Consider the following 15,890-nt stretch of genomic DNA (forward strand, 5'->3'; position numbering starts at 1 on the left):
ATGGGTCTTGGTAATACTATTGTGGAAAAAAATGAATCCTCAAACCAAGACCGTGCCAAAGCTATGATTTTTCTTCGTCATCATTTAGATGAAGGATTAAAATCAGAATATCTTACTGTTAAAGATCCTCTTGTCCTTTGGCGAGATTTGAAAGAAAGATTCGACCACCTGAAGTTGGTCGTTCTTCCAAAAGCCCGATATGATTGGCTTCACTTACGGCTGCAAGATTTTAAATCTGTCAACGAATATAATTCAGCCATGTTCAGAATCACTTCTCAATTATCATTATGTGGCGAAAAAGTCACTGATGAAGATATGTTAGAAAAAACATTTTCTACTTTTCATGTCTCTAACATGCTCCTGCAGCAGCAATATCGAGAGAAGGGGTTTAAAAAATATTCTGAACTTATTGCATGTCTTCTCTTGGCTGAACAAAACAATGAATTGTTGCTGAAAAATCATGAGTCCCGACCAACTGGTGCAAGTCCATTCCCTGAAGCGAATGCGACCCAATTTCAAAATTCTGGTCGAGGTCGTGGACATGGCCGTAGAGGTGGCCGTGGAGGAGGCCGCGGACGTGGCCGTGGCCGTGGACGTGATCGTAGTAAATGTGTGCTCCGTGAAAATTTTAACCGGGGCAAGCAACAAAATGTTTCCCAAAAGAGGGAAAATAACTACGATTAGAAAAATGGAGAAAAGAAAGTTTATGAAGAAAAATGCTACCGGTGTGGTATGGAAGGTCATTGGTCTCGTACCTGTCGTACGGCCGAACATCTTGTTGACCTCTATCAAGCATCATTGAAAAAGAAAGACAAAGGTGTTGAGACAAATTTCATTGATCAAAAGAATGACTATGATGATGGTGATGATGCTGACATGACACACCTCGATGTTGCTGATTTTTTTGAACATCCTGAAGATGTCAACAAATATCCCATGATTATTTAGATATTTTTATGATACTTTATATCTTTCATGTAATTTTCTTTCTATTGAATATTTATTTTCGCATCTTTATTAATATTTATTTTTGTTTGAAATTTTCTTCCTGAAGAAGAAATGGATGTCAAATATTTGGGATTAAATAATGGTGATGATGATATTTGTCTCATTGATAGTGCTACTACGCACACCATATTGAAAAATAAAAAATATTTTTCTTGTTTGAAAATGGGAGAGACAAATGTTAATACCATTAGTGGTAGTGCAAAATTGATTGAAGGCTCCGGAAGAGCCACTATATTTCTCCCTGAAGGGACTAAAATTATTGTAAATAATGCACTATTCTCTCCCAAGTCTCGAAGAAACTTATTGAGTTTTAAAGATATCCGCGAAAATGGATATTATATCGAGACAATGACTGAGACAAATGGTGAATTTTTATTAATCACAAGTATCATTTATGGGAAAAAATGCGAAGTAGAAAAATTACCTTCTTTTTCTTCTGGGTTATATTATGCACAAATTAGTGCAATTGAAATTCATCACCTAGTAGACCAGAAGTCTACTCATCCCGATGATTTTATAATTTGGCATGATCGTCTCGGACATCCTGGATCTATAATGATGAGACGAATAATTGAGAATTCACATGGCCACTCATTGAAAAATAAAAAAGTATTAAAAGCCAATGAATTCTCTTGTGTTGCTTGTTCTCAAGGGAAATTAATTATTAGACCATCACAAGTTAAAGTTGGGACTGAATCCCCTGCATTTCTAGAACGAATTCATGGTGATATATGTGGGCCTGTAGATCCACCATGTGGACCATTTCGATATTTTATGGTGCTAATTGATGCATCAACTAGATGGTCACATGTATGTTTATTATCTACTCGCAACTTGGCATTTGCGAGATTGCTTGCTCAAATAATTAAATTGCGAGCACAATTTTCAGATTTTCCAATAAAGAAAATTCGTCTAGATAATGCTGGTGAATATTCGTCACATGCTTTTGACGATTATTGTATGTCCATTGGAATAACTGTTGAACATCCTGTAGCCTATGTTCACACACAAAATGGTCTAGCCGAATCACTTATTAAACGGCTACAATTAATTGCTAGACCATTGTTGATGAGGTCTAAACTTCCTTCATCTGCTTGGGGATATGCTATTTTACATGCAGCAACACTTGTGAGAATTAGGCCGACAAGTTATCACACTTATTCTTCCCTACAATTAACTTTTGGTTATGAGCCAAATATTTCTCATTTACAAATATTTGGTTGTGCGGTGTATGTTCCAATTGCACCGCCCCAACGTCGTAAATTGGGCCTACAAAGAAGATTGGGGATATATGTCGGATATGAATCACCTTCAATCATTAAGTATATGGAACCATTAACAGGTGATTTATTTACTGCGAGATTTGCAGATTGTCATTTTGACGAGTCACATTTTCCGACATTAGGGGGAGATAAAAATCAACCGAAAAAGGAAATCACTTGGAAAATATCATTGAATTTCCTTGATTCTCGTACTAAAGAATGTGAATTAGAAGTTCAAAGGATTATACATTTGCAAAAAATTACAAATCAATTACCGGATGCATTTAATGACTCCAAAAGAGTTACTAAATCACATATTCCTGCTGAAAATGCTCCGATTAAAATTGATGTCCCTGAAGAACAAATCACAAGTGCTAATGAGTCTAAAGCACGCCTGAAGCGTGGGAGACCTCTTAGTTCCAAAGATAAAAATCCTCGAAAGAAAAGAGGAATAGATGAATCAACAATTAGTGACAAAATTCAACCTCCTGAAGAGGTCGCTCCTAAAGAGCCAATTCTTGAAGAGAATGAAACTATAGAAAATTCAATAAATTTTGTCACTTCAAGAAAAAGTTGGAACCGAAAAAAAATAATTATTGATAATATTTTCGCATATAATATAGCACTTGATATTATGGCAGAGGACGAGGATCATGAGCCTAGATCGGTTGATGAATGTCGAGGTAGAAATGATTGGCCAAAATGGAAAGATGCGATCCAATCTGAATTGGACTCACTGGCTAAAAGAAAAGTTTTTGGACCTGTAGTCCAAACACCTGAAGGTGTAAAGCCAGTAGAATATAAATGGGTATTTGTGAGAAAAAGAAATGAGAAAAATGAAATTGTGAGATATAAAGCAAGACTTGTAGCCCAAGGATTTTCACAAAGGCCTGGATTTTATTATGATGAAACGTATTCACCTGTAGTGGATGCTATCACATTTAGATATCTTGTGAGTTTTGCAGTACATGAAAAATTAGATATGCGTCTAATGGACGTCGTTACTGCATATTTATATGGGAATCTTGAAAATGATATTTATATGAGAATTCCTGAAGGATTCAACATGCCTGAAGCATGCAAATCAAATCCTAAAAATATTTATTCTATTAAATTACAAAGGTCTCTGTATGGGCTCAAACAATCTGGACGTATGTGGTATAACCGTCTCAATGAATGTCTGACAAAAGAAGGTTATACCAATGATCCAATATGTCCATGTGTTTTTATCAAGAAAAATGGATCAAATTTTGTGATAATTGCGGTATATGTTGATGATCTAAATTTAATTGGAACTCCTGAAGAAATTCAAAATAGTGTTGAATATTTGAAGAAAGAATTTGAGATCAAAGATTTTGGAAAGACAAAATTCTGCCTTGGTTTGCAAATTGAGCATTTGAAAGGTGGCATTTTTGTCCACCAAACTGCTTATACCCGGAAGGTATTAAAGCGATTTTATATGGACAAAGCACATACATTGAGTACCCCAATGGTTGTCAGATCATTAGATCCTAATAAGGATTCTTTTAGACCACGAGAAGAAAATGAAGAGATACTTGGTCCTGAAGTACCATATCTTAGTGCAATTGGTGCACTAATGTATCTTGCTAATTGTACAATGCCTGATATATCATTTGCAGTAAATTTATTAGCAAGATTTAGTTCCTCGCCCACAAGACGACATTGGAATGGTATTAAACATATTTTTCGCTATCTTCAAGGAACAATAGATCTTGGTTTATTTTATTCAAATAAATCCAAACCTGAATTGGTTGGTTATGCTGATGCTGGGTATTTATCCAACCCGCATAAAGCAAGGTCTCAGACTGGTTATTTATTTACATATGGAGGCACAGCCATTTCTTGGCGATCTACAAAGCAATCACTAGCCGCCACTTCATCGAATCATGCTGAAATAATAGCAATTCATGAAGTCAGTCGAGAATGTGTTTGGTTAAGATCAATGACCCACTATATCCGGAAGAATTGTGGGTTATCCTCCGGAAAAGAAAATCCTCCAACTATATTATATGAAGATAATGCAGCTTGTATAGCTCAATTGAAAGGAGGATATATTAAAGGAGATAGGACGAAACATATTTCACCAAAATTCTTTTTTACTCATGATTTGCAAAAGAATAGTGAAATTGATGTGCAACAAATCCGATCAGATAATAATCTGGCCGATTTATTTACCAAGGCATTACCAACTGCGACATTTGAGAAATTGGTGAAGAGTATTGGAATGCAACGATTAAAAGATCTCAAATGACGTTTGCATCAGGGGGAGAAATTATTACACAAGAATAGTGTACTCTTTTTCCTTCACTAGGGTTTTTTTGGTCCCACTGGGTTTTTCCCTAGTAAGGTTTTAACGAGGCATATTCTTTGTGTAATGGACATCCAAGGGGGAGTGTTATGAAATAACAAAAATGTGGATGTCCCTTTGTATTCCCAAGGGGATTAATTCATGATTTTATGGCTACTTATGTATAGAAGTTACAATTCATAAATCCATTCATGTAGTGGAGAAACCGTTTCATAGGTTTCTTCATATTATTGTAATAGTGGATGTTTAATAGGATTTATGTACCTTTAATCTTGTAGTGCCTATATATAGAGGTACATGGAAACCCTTTGGTATGACTTTTGTATCTTATTGGAATATAAGAATATTACTCTCCATTTCTCTACTTCTTTCTCCAATATTTCACTTGATATTATAGTAGCTTATTTGATTAGTTTTATAACAATTCCTTATATTTTTCTTTTCTTCTTTTTCCCCTTTTATTATTTAGAAAAACTACCTCTTTTTTCCCTTTTCTTTCCTCTGTCATTTCCTCTCTTACTCCACCACTCTTCCATTCTATCTAGAGGTGGCAAAATGGGCGGGATTTGCTTGGGTTTGAGATGGAACCGAGTCATATGGGTTTGGGCCCAACCTTACCCATATGTGTTTTGGGACTAACTTGGGCGGGATCACTTTGGGATGGGTTTAGATTGATCCCGCTCAATACCCAAATCTATTTTCTACATATTTTTTTTCCTTTAATTCAATTTTTATTTTTTTATATAATTTTAATATTTTTGATTTATTAAATTTCTTTTAGTTTTATTAAATAAACATGCAAGTGCTTTATACTCAGGATTACCACCAAAAATTGGATTAACAAATAAAGGAAAAGACAGATATACAGTCATATTCCAACATATATCAAGATGACCAAGGCACTTAGGGTGTTGAATATTTATCCTCATCATTGTCCAAGGATGACAGGTCTAAACTAACTGAATGTTGGAAATTCTTGTGGATCATGACTAGAAAGACTACTAGATTATATTCGCTGGTATGACTATAAAAATCGTTAAAGATAATTTTTGAATCTAAGACTCCGTTTGGATTGGCTATTTTTTCAAAAAATAAGTTTTTCAAATACAATGTTACAGTAATATACAACAACTCAAAAAACATCCCATCCATATTAGTATATCAAATATTTCAAAAAAATTTTATAATAAAAATTTTTCATATATACTGCTACAATAAAATATTTTAAAAATACCCCCAAAAATAGTTAATCCAAACGGAGCCCTTGCTATTTGAGCCCAATGGGTACCCAAGTATTTCCCAAAATTTCCCATCAATTAATGGGTACAATTGGGATTTGTCCCATTTTAAACCCAATGTCAAATTCCAATACCCATCCCGCTCAAAGTCTCCATGGACATGGGTAACCCATTGGGATTTGGGACAAATTGCCACCTCTAATTCTACCCTTGCCACTTGCCATCATCTTCTCCTCTCCTCCTCCTTCCCCTCCCTCCTCCCTAGTACCACTTCCCTCCCCACTTTCAACCTCTCCTTCTCCCCCCTTTCCTGCTGCTCCCCCTCCTTGCTGGTGATTAGATCTAGGGAGGAAGGAGGAGGGGAGGGGGAGAGAAGAGAAAGGGGAAGAGGAGGAAGGGGGTGGCAGATTGCAAGCATCATGGTGAATTTTTTTTAATTTTTTAAAAATACACCACGATGTTAGGCAATAGTGAAAGAAAAAGTCAAAGCCATGATGTTAATTTCAATATCAAAAAAAGGAAGAAAAATGAAAAATAAAGGAAAATGCATTAGAAAGATAAAAATTATACATCACTTGTAGGTGACACATCTGTTAGAGGTTAAATTCCCCATTAGTTTTAAATATGAGGGGTCATATGGATATTTCAGAATTGTGAGACGGTTGGTTGACTTTCAACGAAACCACGGGAATTTTCTATATTTTACCCCAAAATTGATGATAATTTTGCTGTACCATTGTTTTCAATATCTTATGTTAACTATGTTCCAGTGAAATTTGGGTCCATCTCACGTGCATTTAGACGAGTATTATAAGAGGTGGAAGCCCCTATGGTGGGAAATTCCCCACGTAGTGAAAAGTTAGTGATAGGTTGACACCAGTATTGTTAGACCCAGATTGGATTAAATGATCCGATCGTGAACCGATCTTCTTTTTGAGTTGATTTGTAGTATAAAATCGTTTTGATAAAAAATTATTCAAAATCGTCAAAAATCAACTAAATCAGTGATTCGATTAGATTGGTTTATCCAGTTCTCAAATTTTTTCTTCTTTTTCGTAAACATAATTTGAATTATCTAAATTGTAATCTTTTCATTTATTGATAGGAATAAGAAAACGTCACCCACTTAGTGTAAATGTCAAAATCACTCGTTTTCTTGAATAATCGTTAAATCAAAATGTTTTCATCCCTATGATATTATTAATTTACCATCAATGATTTCAACTTGTATTAATTTATTTTAATTTAGTTTTTGAAGTAGTTTTGGAGAATGGACATATTTTAGTCATGAATTTAGATTTTTCTATATAATTATTAGGTGTATATTTGATTGCAAGTATAATATTTTTGGAACATTTTCTATGATTGATCGAATATAATAAAAAATTTAATTTCAATATTTCTAAAAATTATAAAAATATAAAATAATTATGACATCATACTAACGTCAGCAAATTTTTTAGAACAGTCTGATCGATTTGACCAATTAACCCCTGATTCAGTGGTTTAGCTAAGTCGCTGTCCGTTCTGAGTTTAACAACATTGGTTGACACTTTATGCAGTCTTTAACATGTAACTCCCAGAATTTGAGGCTGTTTAGTTTTTTTTTTTTTTTTTTTTTTAACCAACAACGATACATTGTATAACCTATTTTATTCTAATCTAGAGGAGAGGGAGAGCCTAAGGAGGTTTGTATATTAGGGACTAGTGAGTATACAGACCCGGTTAGATCAAGGGAGTATTATAGCATGACCCTTAAATTTTTTTTTATTACAGGTAAGATTTGAACCTTTACCTACAGCCAAAAGTAGATTTAAGTCCCTCCGGTCACTGAGCCAAGCGCAGTGGTTTGAGGCTGTTTAGTGGGTTCGGGAGTCTGGGCGAGAAGAGGTAAGAATTCGGTTGCACGCTGTAATATAAGCGGAAGTGGCAGCAAGCTATCATGTACAAGAACGAATGGCGCCGTCATGCACAAGAACAGTTGATGATATTTTGAAGAATGAATATAATAATCAGCGATATGATGAACTGAGGGACTTGCGTGCAAAAAAAAGTGGTGGTGGATATGGCTGTGAAATTACACGAAAGGACCTATATGAAGGGGTGAGATGAAAATATCAGTAGGTGACAATTAATGTATGAAAAGAAATATGTAGATAGGATGGCTGCGAATAAATTGCAGATTAATGGTGCAACCATAAATTGAACTGTTAAAATAAAAACCAAGGTGCTGGTAAATTATAGGAATGGAAACAATTGCTCCAAAAAAAAAAAAAAAGCCCTGAATGAAGAAGGGAGAAAATGAAGTAGCAATAGTAGTGATGGGCGACACTACGGAAGAAGCATGAATAGGAAGGGCTGAAAAAGGTTATGAAACAAATAGTGGTGTCTAGTTAGATTCATATTTTTAGTTCATGTCCTTACCAAAAAAAAAAAAAAAATTAATCTGCTTTGGATACTAAGTGCATTTGGTTTTAGATGGCATAACTAATGAACTGTGAATTTTCGAAATGAAATTGACGAGGAACTATATATATGCCTAGGCACCTTGAAATGGAATTTGGTTAATAGGATACTATTAATTGTGAAAGCATTGGTACGCTAGGTATCAATACAATTGTATTTTAGTACAATTCTATCCAATCGTTATACATTTTCAAGTTTTAGGTGTACAAATATATCATAATGTTGTACTAAATGTATGCCAAATATTTTATTTATAAATATTACTTTTATTCTGAATATAATAATATAATATTATTATATATTAAATAATATAAAAAGTATAACAACAGGACTGAATCGTACCACTCTCTAATTGCAGTAGGCCCTCTTCAAAAAGTTCGGGCGAAAAGCGTTGGGAAGTAGAAAGCGTGCACGTTCAATTTCAGCACCCATTTGGCAAGAGCACAACATAAGAGTTGTGGCCCATCACCGATAGTGCTTGTTAGGGGGCAAAACAACTGCAGAGGATAATCATATGTTTTTTGTGTGACTAACTATGATTGTGAAACCGCCTAATGGGTCCAAAACGAGAATGGATCTAGTGCAGTTTAGTCTGGTTGTTAATTTTTTTTTATTACTTTGCAGTGCAATTATATCATGTTGGTGTACTCTAAGTGGTGTACAAAATAAAATATTTGATACAACATCATAATGTATTTGTACATTGAAGATTTGAATAGGCACTTGGACTAAGGGTCCGTTTGTTTCGGGTGAAAATATTTTCCTGGAAAATACTTTCCTAATTTCCCGTGTTTGGTTGCACAAAAGTTGCTGAAAACATTTTCCGATGTAAAATATTTTCACTCATCTTATGGAAAACAACTTCCCTTCCAAACTTACTGAAATTGTTTTCCGAAATGCATGCATCCTGCCTGTAAGTATGTTCCAAACTTACTAAAAACATCTTGTAGTATATATATATATATATTTTAGTGTAAACAGGAGGACTCGAATCCAAAACCTCGTCCTTACACTCCCTCCCCCATACCACCCAGCCCAACCCAACCCAACCCTCCCCCTAGTATATTCAAAATAAAAAAAAAACCTCATCCTATTCATCCTATGCTAGTAATTAATTATATATAATAGGGACATTCTTTTCTAGAAAAACTTCCAGTAGTAAGAGTGCAAGATATATGTCACAATAAGTATTGCATGTGATTGATATTTGATACTAAATAGCCAGTAATTTGTTTATTGCTTAAGGAGATATTTTTTATTCATATATACATTTCTCCAAGATTTTTTAAAGTTAAACAATGAGATAAATTTTCTTATTTTGCATGGGAAGAAGTATGTAGTTATAATGTGTAGAAAGTAAAGATAGAGATAAAAGTGAAAATATTTCAAAAGTTAAACAAACACCAAAAAAATGAAGTAAGAAAATATTTTCAATAAGCTAACCAAACACCTGAAAATGATGAAAGGGAAATGATTTTCATGAAAGATTACTTCCACAGAAAATATTTTCCCAAGAAAAATATTTTACTTCCAACCAAACAGACCCTAAATCGCACAAAATACAACCGAACTGAGTCCACGTCCAGTTGAAAGCCATAAGATTTAATTAAATCCTGCAAATTTAAAAAAAGAATGATATGAAAATACATAAACATTTGATTCACGTAATTCAACATGCTGTAGTCAATAAGTATGCAATTTACATTTTGTTTTCTTTCGTACCAAATACATGAGTTGTATCCTATTTGTCGACTAGTTAATGGGTGCATGAGGAGAAATGGAGGAGTTTGCGTGGTATGCATTTAAAATAAACGATTACAAAGAGTATTGATTGTTTGACCTGTGATGACTAACAAATACAGTATATCTAATGGGCAAGGAGGAAGATTCAGGTGGCAATTGTTTGATTTAGATACAAAGCCAATGAGTACCTATTATAAGAGGAGTACGCAAATCAAGAAGATGATGAGGCACGCGGCGACAATAATGAATAGCCAGATGATAAAGCAAGGCATGGGGGTGACAGAATTGAGGATAGTGAAGTTCTAGGAATGCAGTTCCACTCAGAGAATGATGCTAAAAATTTCTATCTTCTATTAGGTATTGCCACAGGTTTTGGGATACGTAGGGATATAGGCTGGTGTATTCTCGTGAAGGATATGTTCGATATCTTTCATGGTTATGTAATCAAGAGGGTGAGAGGGAGGCGAAACATGTGCAAAGGCAGGATCGAGTCCAGGAGCTGAAGGCAACTACAAGGATTAATTGCCCAACCTATTTCAAGATAAAACTTGAAGTTCGGTCTAGAAAGTATATGGTCATGCAGTGCGTAAGTAGAGGTAGAGCTGTTAATTAAGCCGAGTATTTGGCTGCCGAGCTCGACTCGAGTTCGTTAGGAAAACGAGCTTTAAAATGTGTTCGAACTCGACTCGTTAAATGTACATGTGGCTCGAGCTCGAACTTGAGCTCGACTCATTTATCACAAACGAATTGAACTTCACGAGCTCGAACTCGAGCTCGTGCAAATTAATTTTAATAGAAACTTATAATTTTTAATTTTTATAATTTTGATTTCTAAAATGACAAATATACCCTTCATTAACGAGCTCTAACGAGCTACTCAAGTATTAAACGAGCTGAGTTTACTCGGCTTGTTAACTAAACGAGCATGTTTTAAGCTCGAGCTCGACTCGTTAATCAAAATTAACGAGTCGAGCTCGAGCCTTAACGAGCTGAGTTCTAATGAGCTTTCGAGCTACTCGATTGACTTAACAGCTCCAAGTAGAGGTGTCAAAATGGGTGACTTGGACGGGTTTGGGTTAGGTAAAATGGGTAATGGGTATAAGTGAGTCAACCCATTTATACCTATCTAATTAAATGGGTATAAATGGGTAAGTCAAAAAATGAATTGGATAATCTAATTACCCATTTATTTTAACCTTTTGTAAACTCATTTAAATTCATTTTTGCAAACTAAGTTATCAATTTATACCACTCTTTGCACCCATAATTAGTTTTAAATATTAACTTATAATGCTCAATAAGCCTAATTACCAATTTTTTTCCATCCATACTCTATGTCGTAAAATTACATATTATTTAATAATTGAATAATAAGAATATAAAAATTTGAATTTGAACTAAGTATTATAAAAGTTAATATAAAAACTTAATCCAAAAATTTTGAACCCCTAACATTTTTTTTATATATAAATTTAAATTTTCATTTTGAAAAGATAAGAAAAGAGGCTAAAATTTATCATAAATTGGTAATGTTAAAAAATGAGCAAGTTAACAAACTAAGATAAAATAAAATGATAAGATAAAACTAACAAATAATAATAATAATAATAAAACAAAAGTAGTTAATATCATGACAAAATGAAAAATTTGAAAAAAAGAGGTGGGGGAAGAGAGGAGACTTGGGGGATGAAAATTTTAAATAGGTTAATTGGGTTTGATGGGTTACCCAATAATACCAATTTATTAAATGGGTATTATTAGGTAACCCATTTATACCCATATACAAAAATTTAAGATACCCATACCCATCTATTCATGGGCGGGTATGGATAAATTTAGTTAAATGGGTTGATTTGCCACCTATATGCGTAAGCCAGCTTAGTCACAAGCATAGTTATTAAACCCAACTCGGGAGGGAACCCGGCAAACGAGGTGGGTCAACGGGTTACTGGTTCAACCAGTGGGTGAGTGATTGAACCGGTGGGTCACTAAATATATTTAAATATTTTATTTTATAATTTTTTATATAAGATATATGATATAAATTGTAATAAATAATGTCATAGCAAATGCTCATATAATTTAATTTGCTATAAAATACTTAATTCATATAAGAATCAATAAAATATTAAGTTATTTAGTAAAATACCAAAGTTCAAGTATAAAATTTTATCTATGTTTAATGTAATTATCTAACTTATTTATGAATTTTAAGTGCAAAAAATTATTAAAAATAATGTTTGTCTTTAAAATGAATTATGTAATATATCATTTTTTAAGTTCATTTTATAACTTATAGAGTTTGCGGGTCATAAATTTTTATTAAAAGATTCCAAATAAATTTTTTTAGAGAAATAAAAAGAAGATAAATTTGACAAAATGTTTATATATTATAAGTAAGCTACTTAATCAACAAATGGTGAAGTAGCTTGGTGGTATGCGCGTTGCTGCAAGGGCCAGAGGTCCAAGGTTTGAGTTCCGACAAAGGAATAAAATTTTTATACGAAATCCGGTTTGTAGACAAAATCGGCCGGGTTTCCAGTTTCATCCGGTCGAACCGCCGGTCCGTTGACTAGTCAACGATTTGATTGCTTAAACAATCTAATTTAAAACCCAGCCCGGTCCAATGTCCGGTTCACCGGTTTGACCGGTTCGACCGCCAGGCGGGCTGGGTTTAATAACTATGGTCACAAGTTCATGAATCTAGGCAGCATTTGTTTCGATTGATCGCATAGAAATGTCGCGGATGCATATTATGCGAGCACAGACATTGCGAAGCGTTGGAGTTGGTGCTAACAAGATAATGAAACTCTTTTCCTTGGAAAATGTTGGCTTTACGTTGAAGGACCTTTACATCAAAATTCATAGTGACAGAGCCGTGAAAATAGTTAGCAGGGATGTAGATGCTGCTATTGCATTCATGACTGTCAAGAAGGACGGCAACCTCTACTTCTACTATAGTTCATGTTGAACAATGAAGGCCAACTGATACGGTTGTTTTGGGTAGAGTCTCATGCCAAGGATGACTATAATGCCTCAAGGATATGTTCGTTTTTTATAGTACATATAACACCAACGACTATGAGTATTCACTTGTTGTTTTGTATGGAGTGATCAATCACTTTTCTACCTACATTTTTGACTGTGCATTGGTGGCTCGTGAGGATGAGGATGGCTACGATTGGGTGTTGAGCGTTTTTCTCGATGCAATGGAAGGCAAGAAACCATGTTCATTAGTTATAGATTAGGACAACGGAGCGAAAAAAGTTATGGAGAGGTGGCTCCCGAATGTAAAGCATAAACTAAGCAGTTGGCATTTGAAATAGAATTGCAACAGGAAGCTGAAAACAAAACTTTCTTCCCCATATTCAAAGGGTTTACATTTATGAATAGTTCATCGAACCAGTTTAAATGCAAGTGGGATGAGGTTGTTAACAAACACAACTACCATGGCAATTCTTGGTTTGATAAGGTTTACAAAAGGAGGGTTATGTGGCACATGCTTATTTGCGTGGCCATTTCTTTGTTAGCATGAGGAGCACGCAAAAATATGAAAAAATATATGTTGTCCTCAAGACTTATCTAACTCGGGATTTGAAACTGTTTTGAGTTTTTTTTTTGGTAATTGAAGTTGCATTTAAAGGAAAATAAATCAGTCTACAACGAGATTAATTTAGTACAGTCATCCTTGGTGTCGTAACACCTCTTAGATCATCCAAAAGAAATGTATGTGCATTTGAGGTAGTCCTTACTCGACTGCGGCACAAAGAGAAAAGGCAATGCCTCACTAAGCATATTTCATTGATTCCTTCTAACCCGATGCATCAACTTGAGAGCCATGTTGTCGAGGTCTTTACCAGGAAGACCTTCTTAATGGCATGAGATGAGATGGAGAAAATAGGGTATCTACCGTAGATATGGCGGATACGATAATAGGACACGGTATACATTGTCTCACGCACTCATACAAAAGGGTTGAGTTCTGAGTGACCTATAATCGACAGGTAGAGGGTGCTGAGTTGCTCTTGCATGAAACTTGAAATTCAAGCCTTTCCAAATTGCCGCATATTCAGAATGATGGTATTCGAATATCATGATAGAGTTCCAAACTATTGTATCCTCAAGAGGTGGACATGCAAGGCAAAAGAGAAGTTGTTTATAGAGGCCGAAAGTAGTAGACTCAACCATCGTGTCACTAAGATGACCCAGAATTCGTAGCTAGCATCTAGGTGACATCATGAATTGAATAGCACTCAAATTGCAAAGGACTTTAAGAGAATAGAATGGGTGACATTGTGAATAAGTTATGTTGTGTAGTGGCTAAAATCGTTGAGGGCTTTAAGAAGATAGAACAGGTGACACCTTGAATACCGGGCATCTTGTTACTTATTCTATTCTCTTAAAACCCTCTGCAGTTTTAGCCGCTAGGCAACATAACTTATTGAAACTAGATACTAACCGTAAATATTAGGCTATCTCAATAACATGATGATTGAGGTTACTGCTCTCAGCCTCTATGCACAGCTCTTCTCTTGCCTTACTTGTCCACCTCTTGAGGATACAATTGTTTAAAACCCTATGAAGGTATTCAAATATTATCACTCCGAACATGTGGCAATATGGCAAATTTTGAATTTTAAGTTTCATGCAAGAGCGACTCAACATATCTCTCTGTCGATTGTAGGTGTCTTGAAACTTTGTCCTTATGTATGAGTGCATGAGATAATGTATATATTGTGTCCCATTGTTGTACATGCCATATCTATAGTAGATACTCTATTTCTTCATCTCCTTTCGTACCATTAAGAATGTCTTGCTGGTAAAGACCTCGACCGCGTAGCTCTCAAGTTGATGCATCTAAATTGCAGGAACCAATGAAGTATATTCAGTGAAGTGGTGCTGCTTCCTGTCTTCGTGTCACGGCCAAGCAATGGCTATCTCAAATGCATATACATATTCATATAGTTTCAAATCTTGAGTTAGATGAGTCTTGAGGACAACGTGTATTTTTCACATGTTTATGTGCTTTTCATACCGGCAAAGAAGTGGCTACGCAAATAAGCAAGTGCCTACATATTCATCTTTTTGTAAATTTTATCAAGTCAAGAATTGCCATGGTAGTTATTTTTGTTGACAACCTCGACCCACTTGTGTTCAAACTAGTTCGGAGAACAGTTCATAAACATAAATCCTTTGAATTGGGCAAGAAATCTTTGTCCTTTAGCTTCCTATTGCAGTTTTGTTCTAAATGCCAACTGCATAGTCTATGCTTTACATTTGGGGCCATCTCTCCATAAGCCTTTCTCATTCCTTTGTCCCTATCTGCAACTACTAAACATGGTTTCTTGCCTTCCATTGTATCAAGAGAAATGCTTAACATCTAATCGTAGCCATTCTTGCCCTCATGAGCCATCAATATACATCCAAAGATGCCAGTAGAAATGTGATTATTTACTCCACAAAAAACAATAAGTAAATAGTCATAGCCATTGATCTTATCTGTGTTATAAAAAATTAACACATTCCTAAAGCATCTATAGTCATCTCTGGTACGGGAGTTTACCCTAAATAACCGTATCAGCTAGCTTTCATTGTTCAACATAAAACTATAGTAGAAGTAGGGGTCGCCGTTCTTTTTGATAGTCATGAATGCTATGGTAGCATCTGCATCCCTGTCTTTTTGCCTTCCACATGAAATCTCTAGTTTAATACTTTCCACACCCAGATCCCATCATGTTGTCTCAGAAGACTGCTTCAAATGGAGTCCCTCCATTGACGGCAACTTCCAACTCAAATCAGCCTTTGATCTAGCCTTCAATGCCAAAGTAAATGCTCCACTTCCCC

The 15,890-nt window shown here is 35.0% G+C and overlaps 1 protein-coding gene across 1 annotated transcript; it reads left to right on the forward strand.

Moving 5' to 3' along the window:
• On the forward strand, nucleotides 1–684 carry LOC113705704 (uncharacterized). The gene has a single exon (XM_027227623.2). It carries the CDS (start codon nucleotides 1–3, stop codon nucleotides 682–684), a length of 684 nt encoding a protein of 227 aa, XP_027083424.2.
• Nucleotides 685–15,890: the final 15,206 nt, after the last annotated feature.

This window comes from Coffea arabica, chromosome 2c, assembly GCF_036785885.1.
Source record: "Coffea arabica cultivar ET-39 chromosome 2c, Coffea Arabica ET-39 HiFi, whole genome shotgun sequence".
Classification (NCBI taxonomy): domain Eukaryota; kingdom Viridiplantae; phylum Streptophyta; class Magnoliopsida; order Gentianales; family Rubiaceae; genus Coffea; species Coffea arabica.

What these genes read in the sequence shown, in the direction of transcription:
- LOC113705704 (XM_027227623.2), top strand. Translation starts at nt 1, where the DNA reads ATGGGTCTTGGTAATACTATTGTGGAAAAAAATGAATCCTCAAACCAA.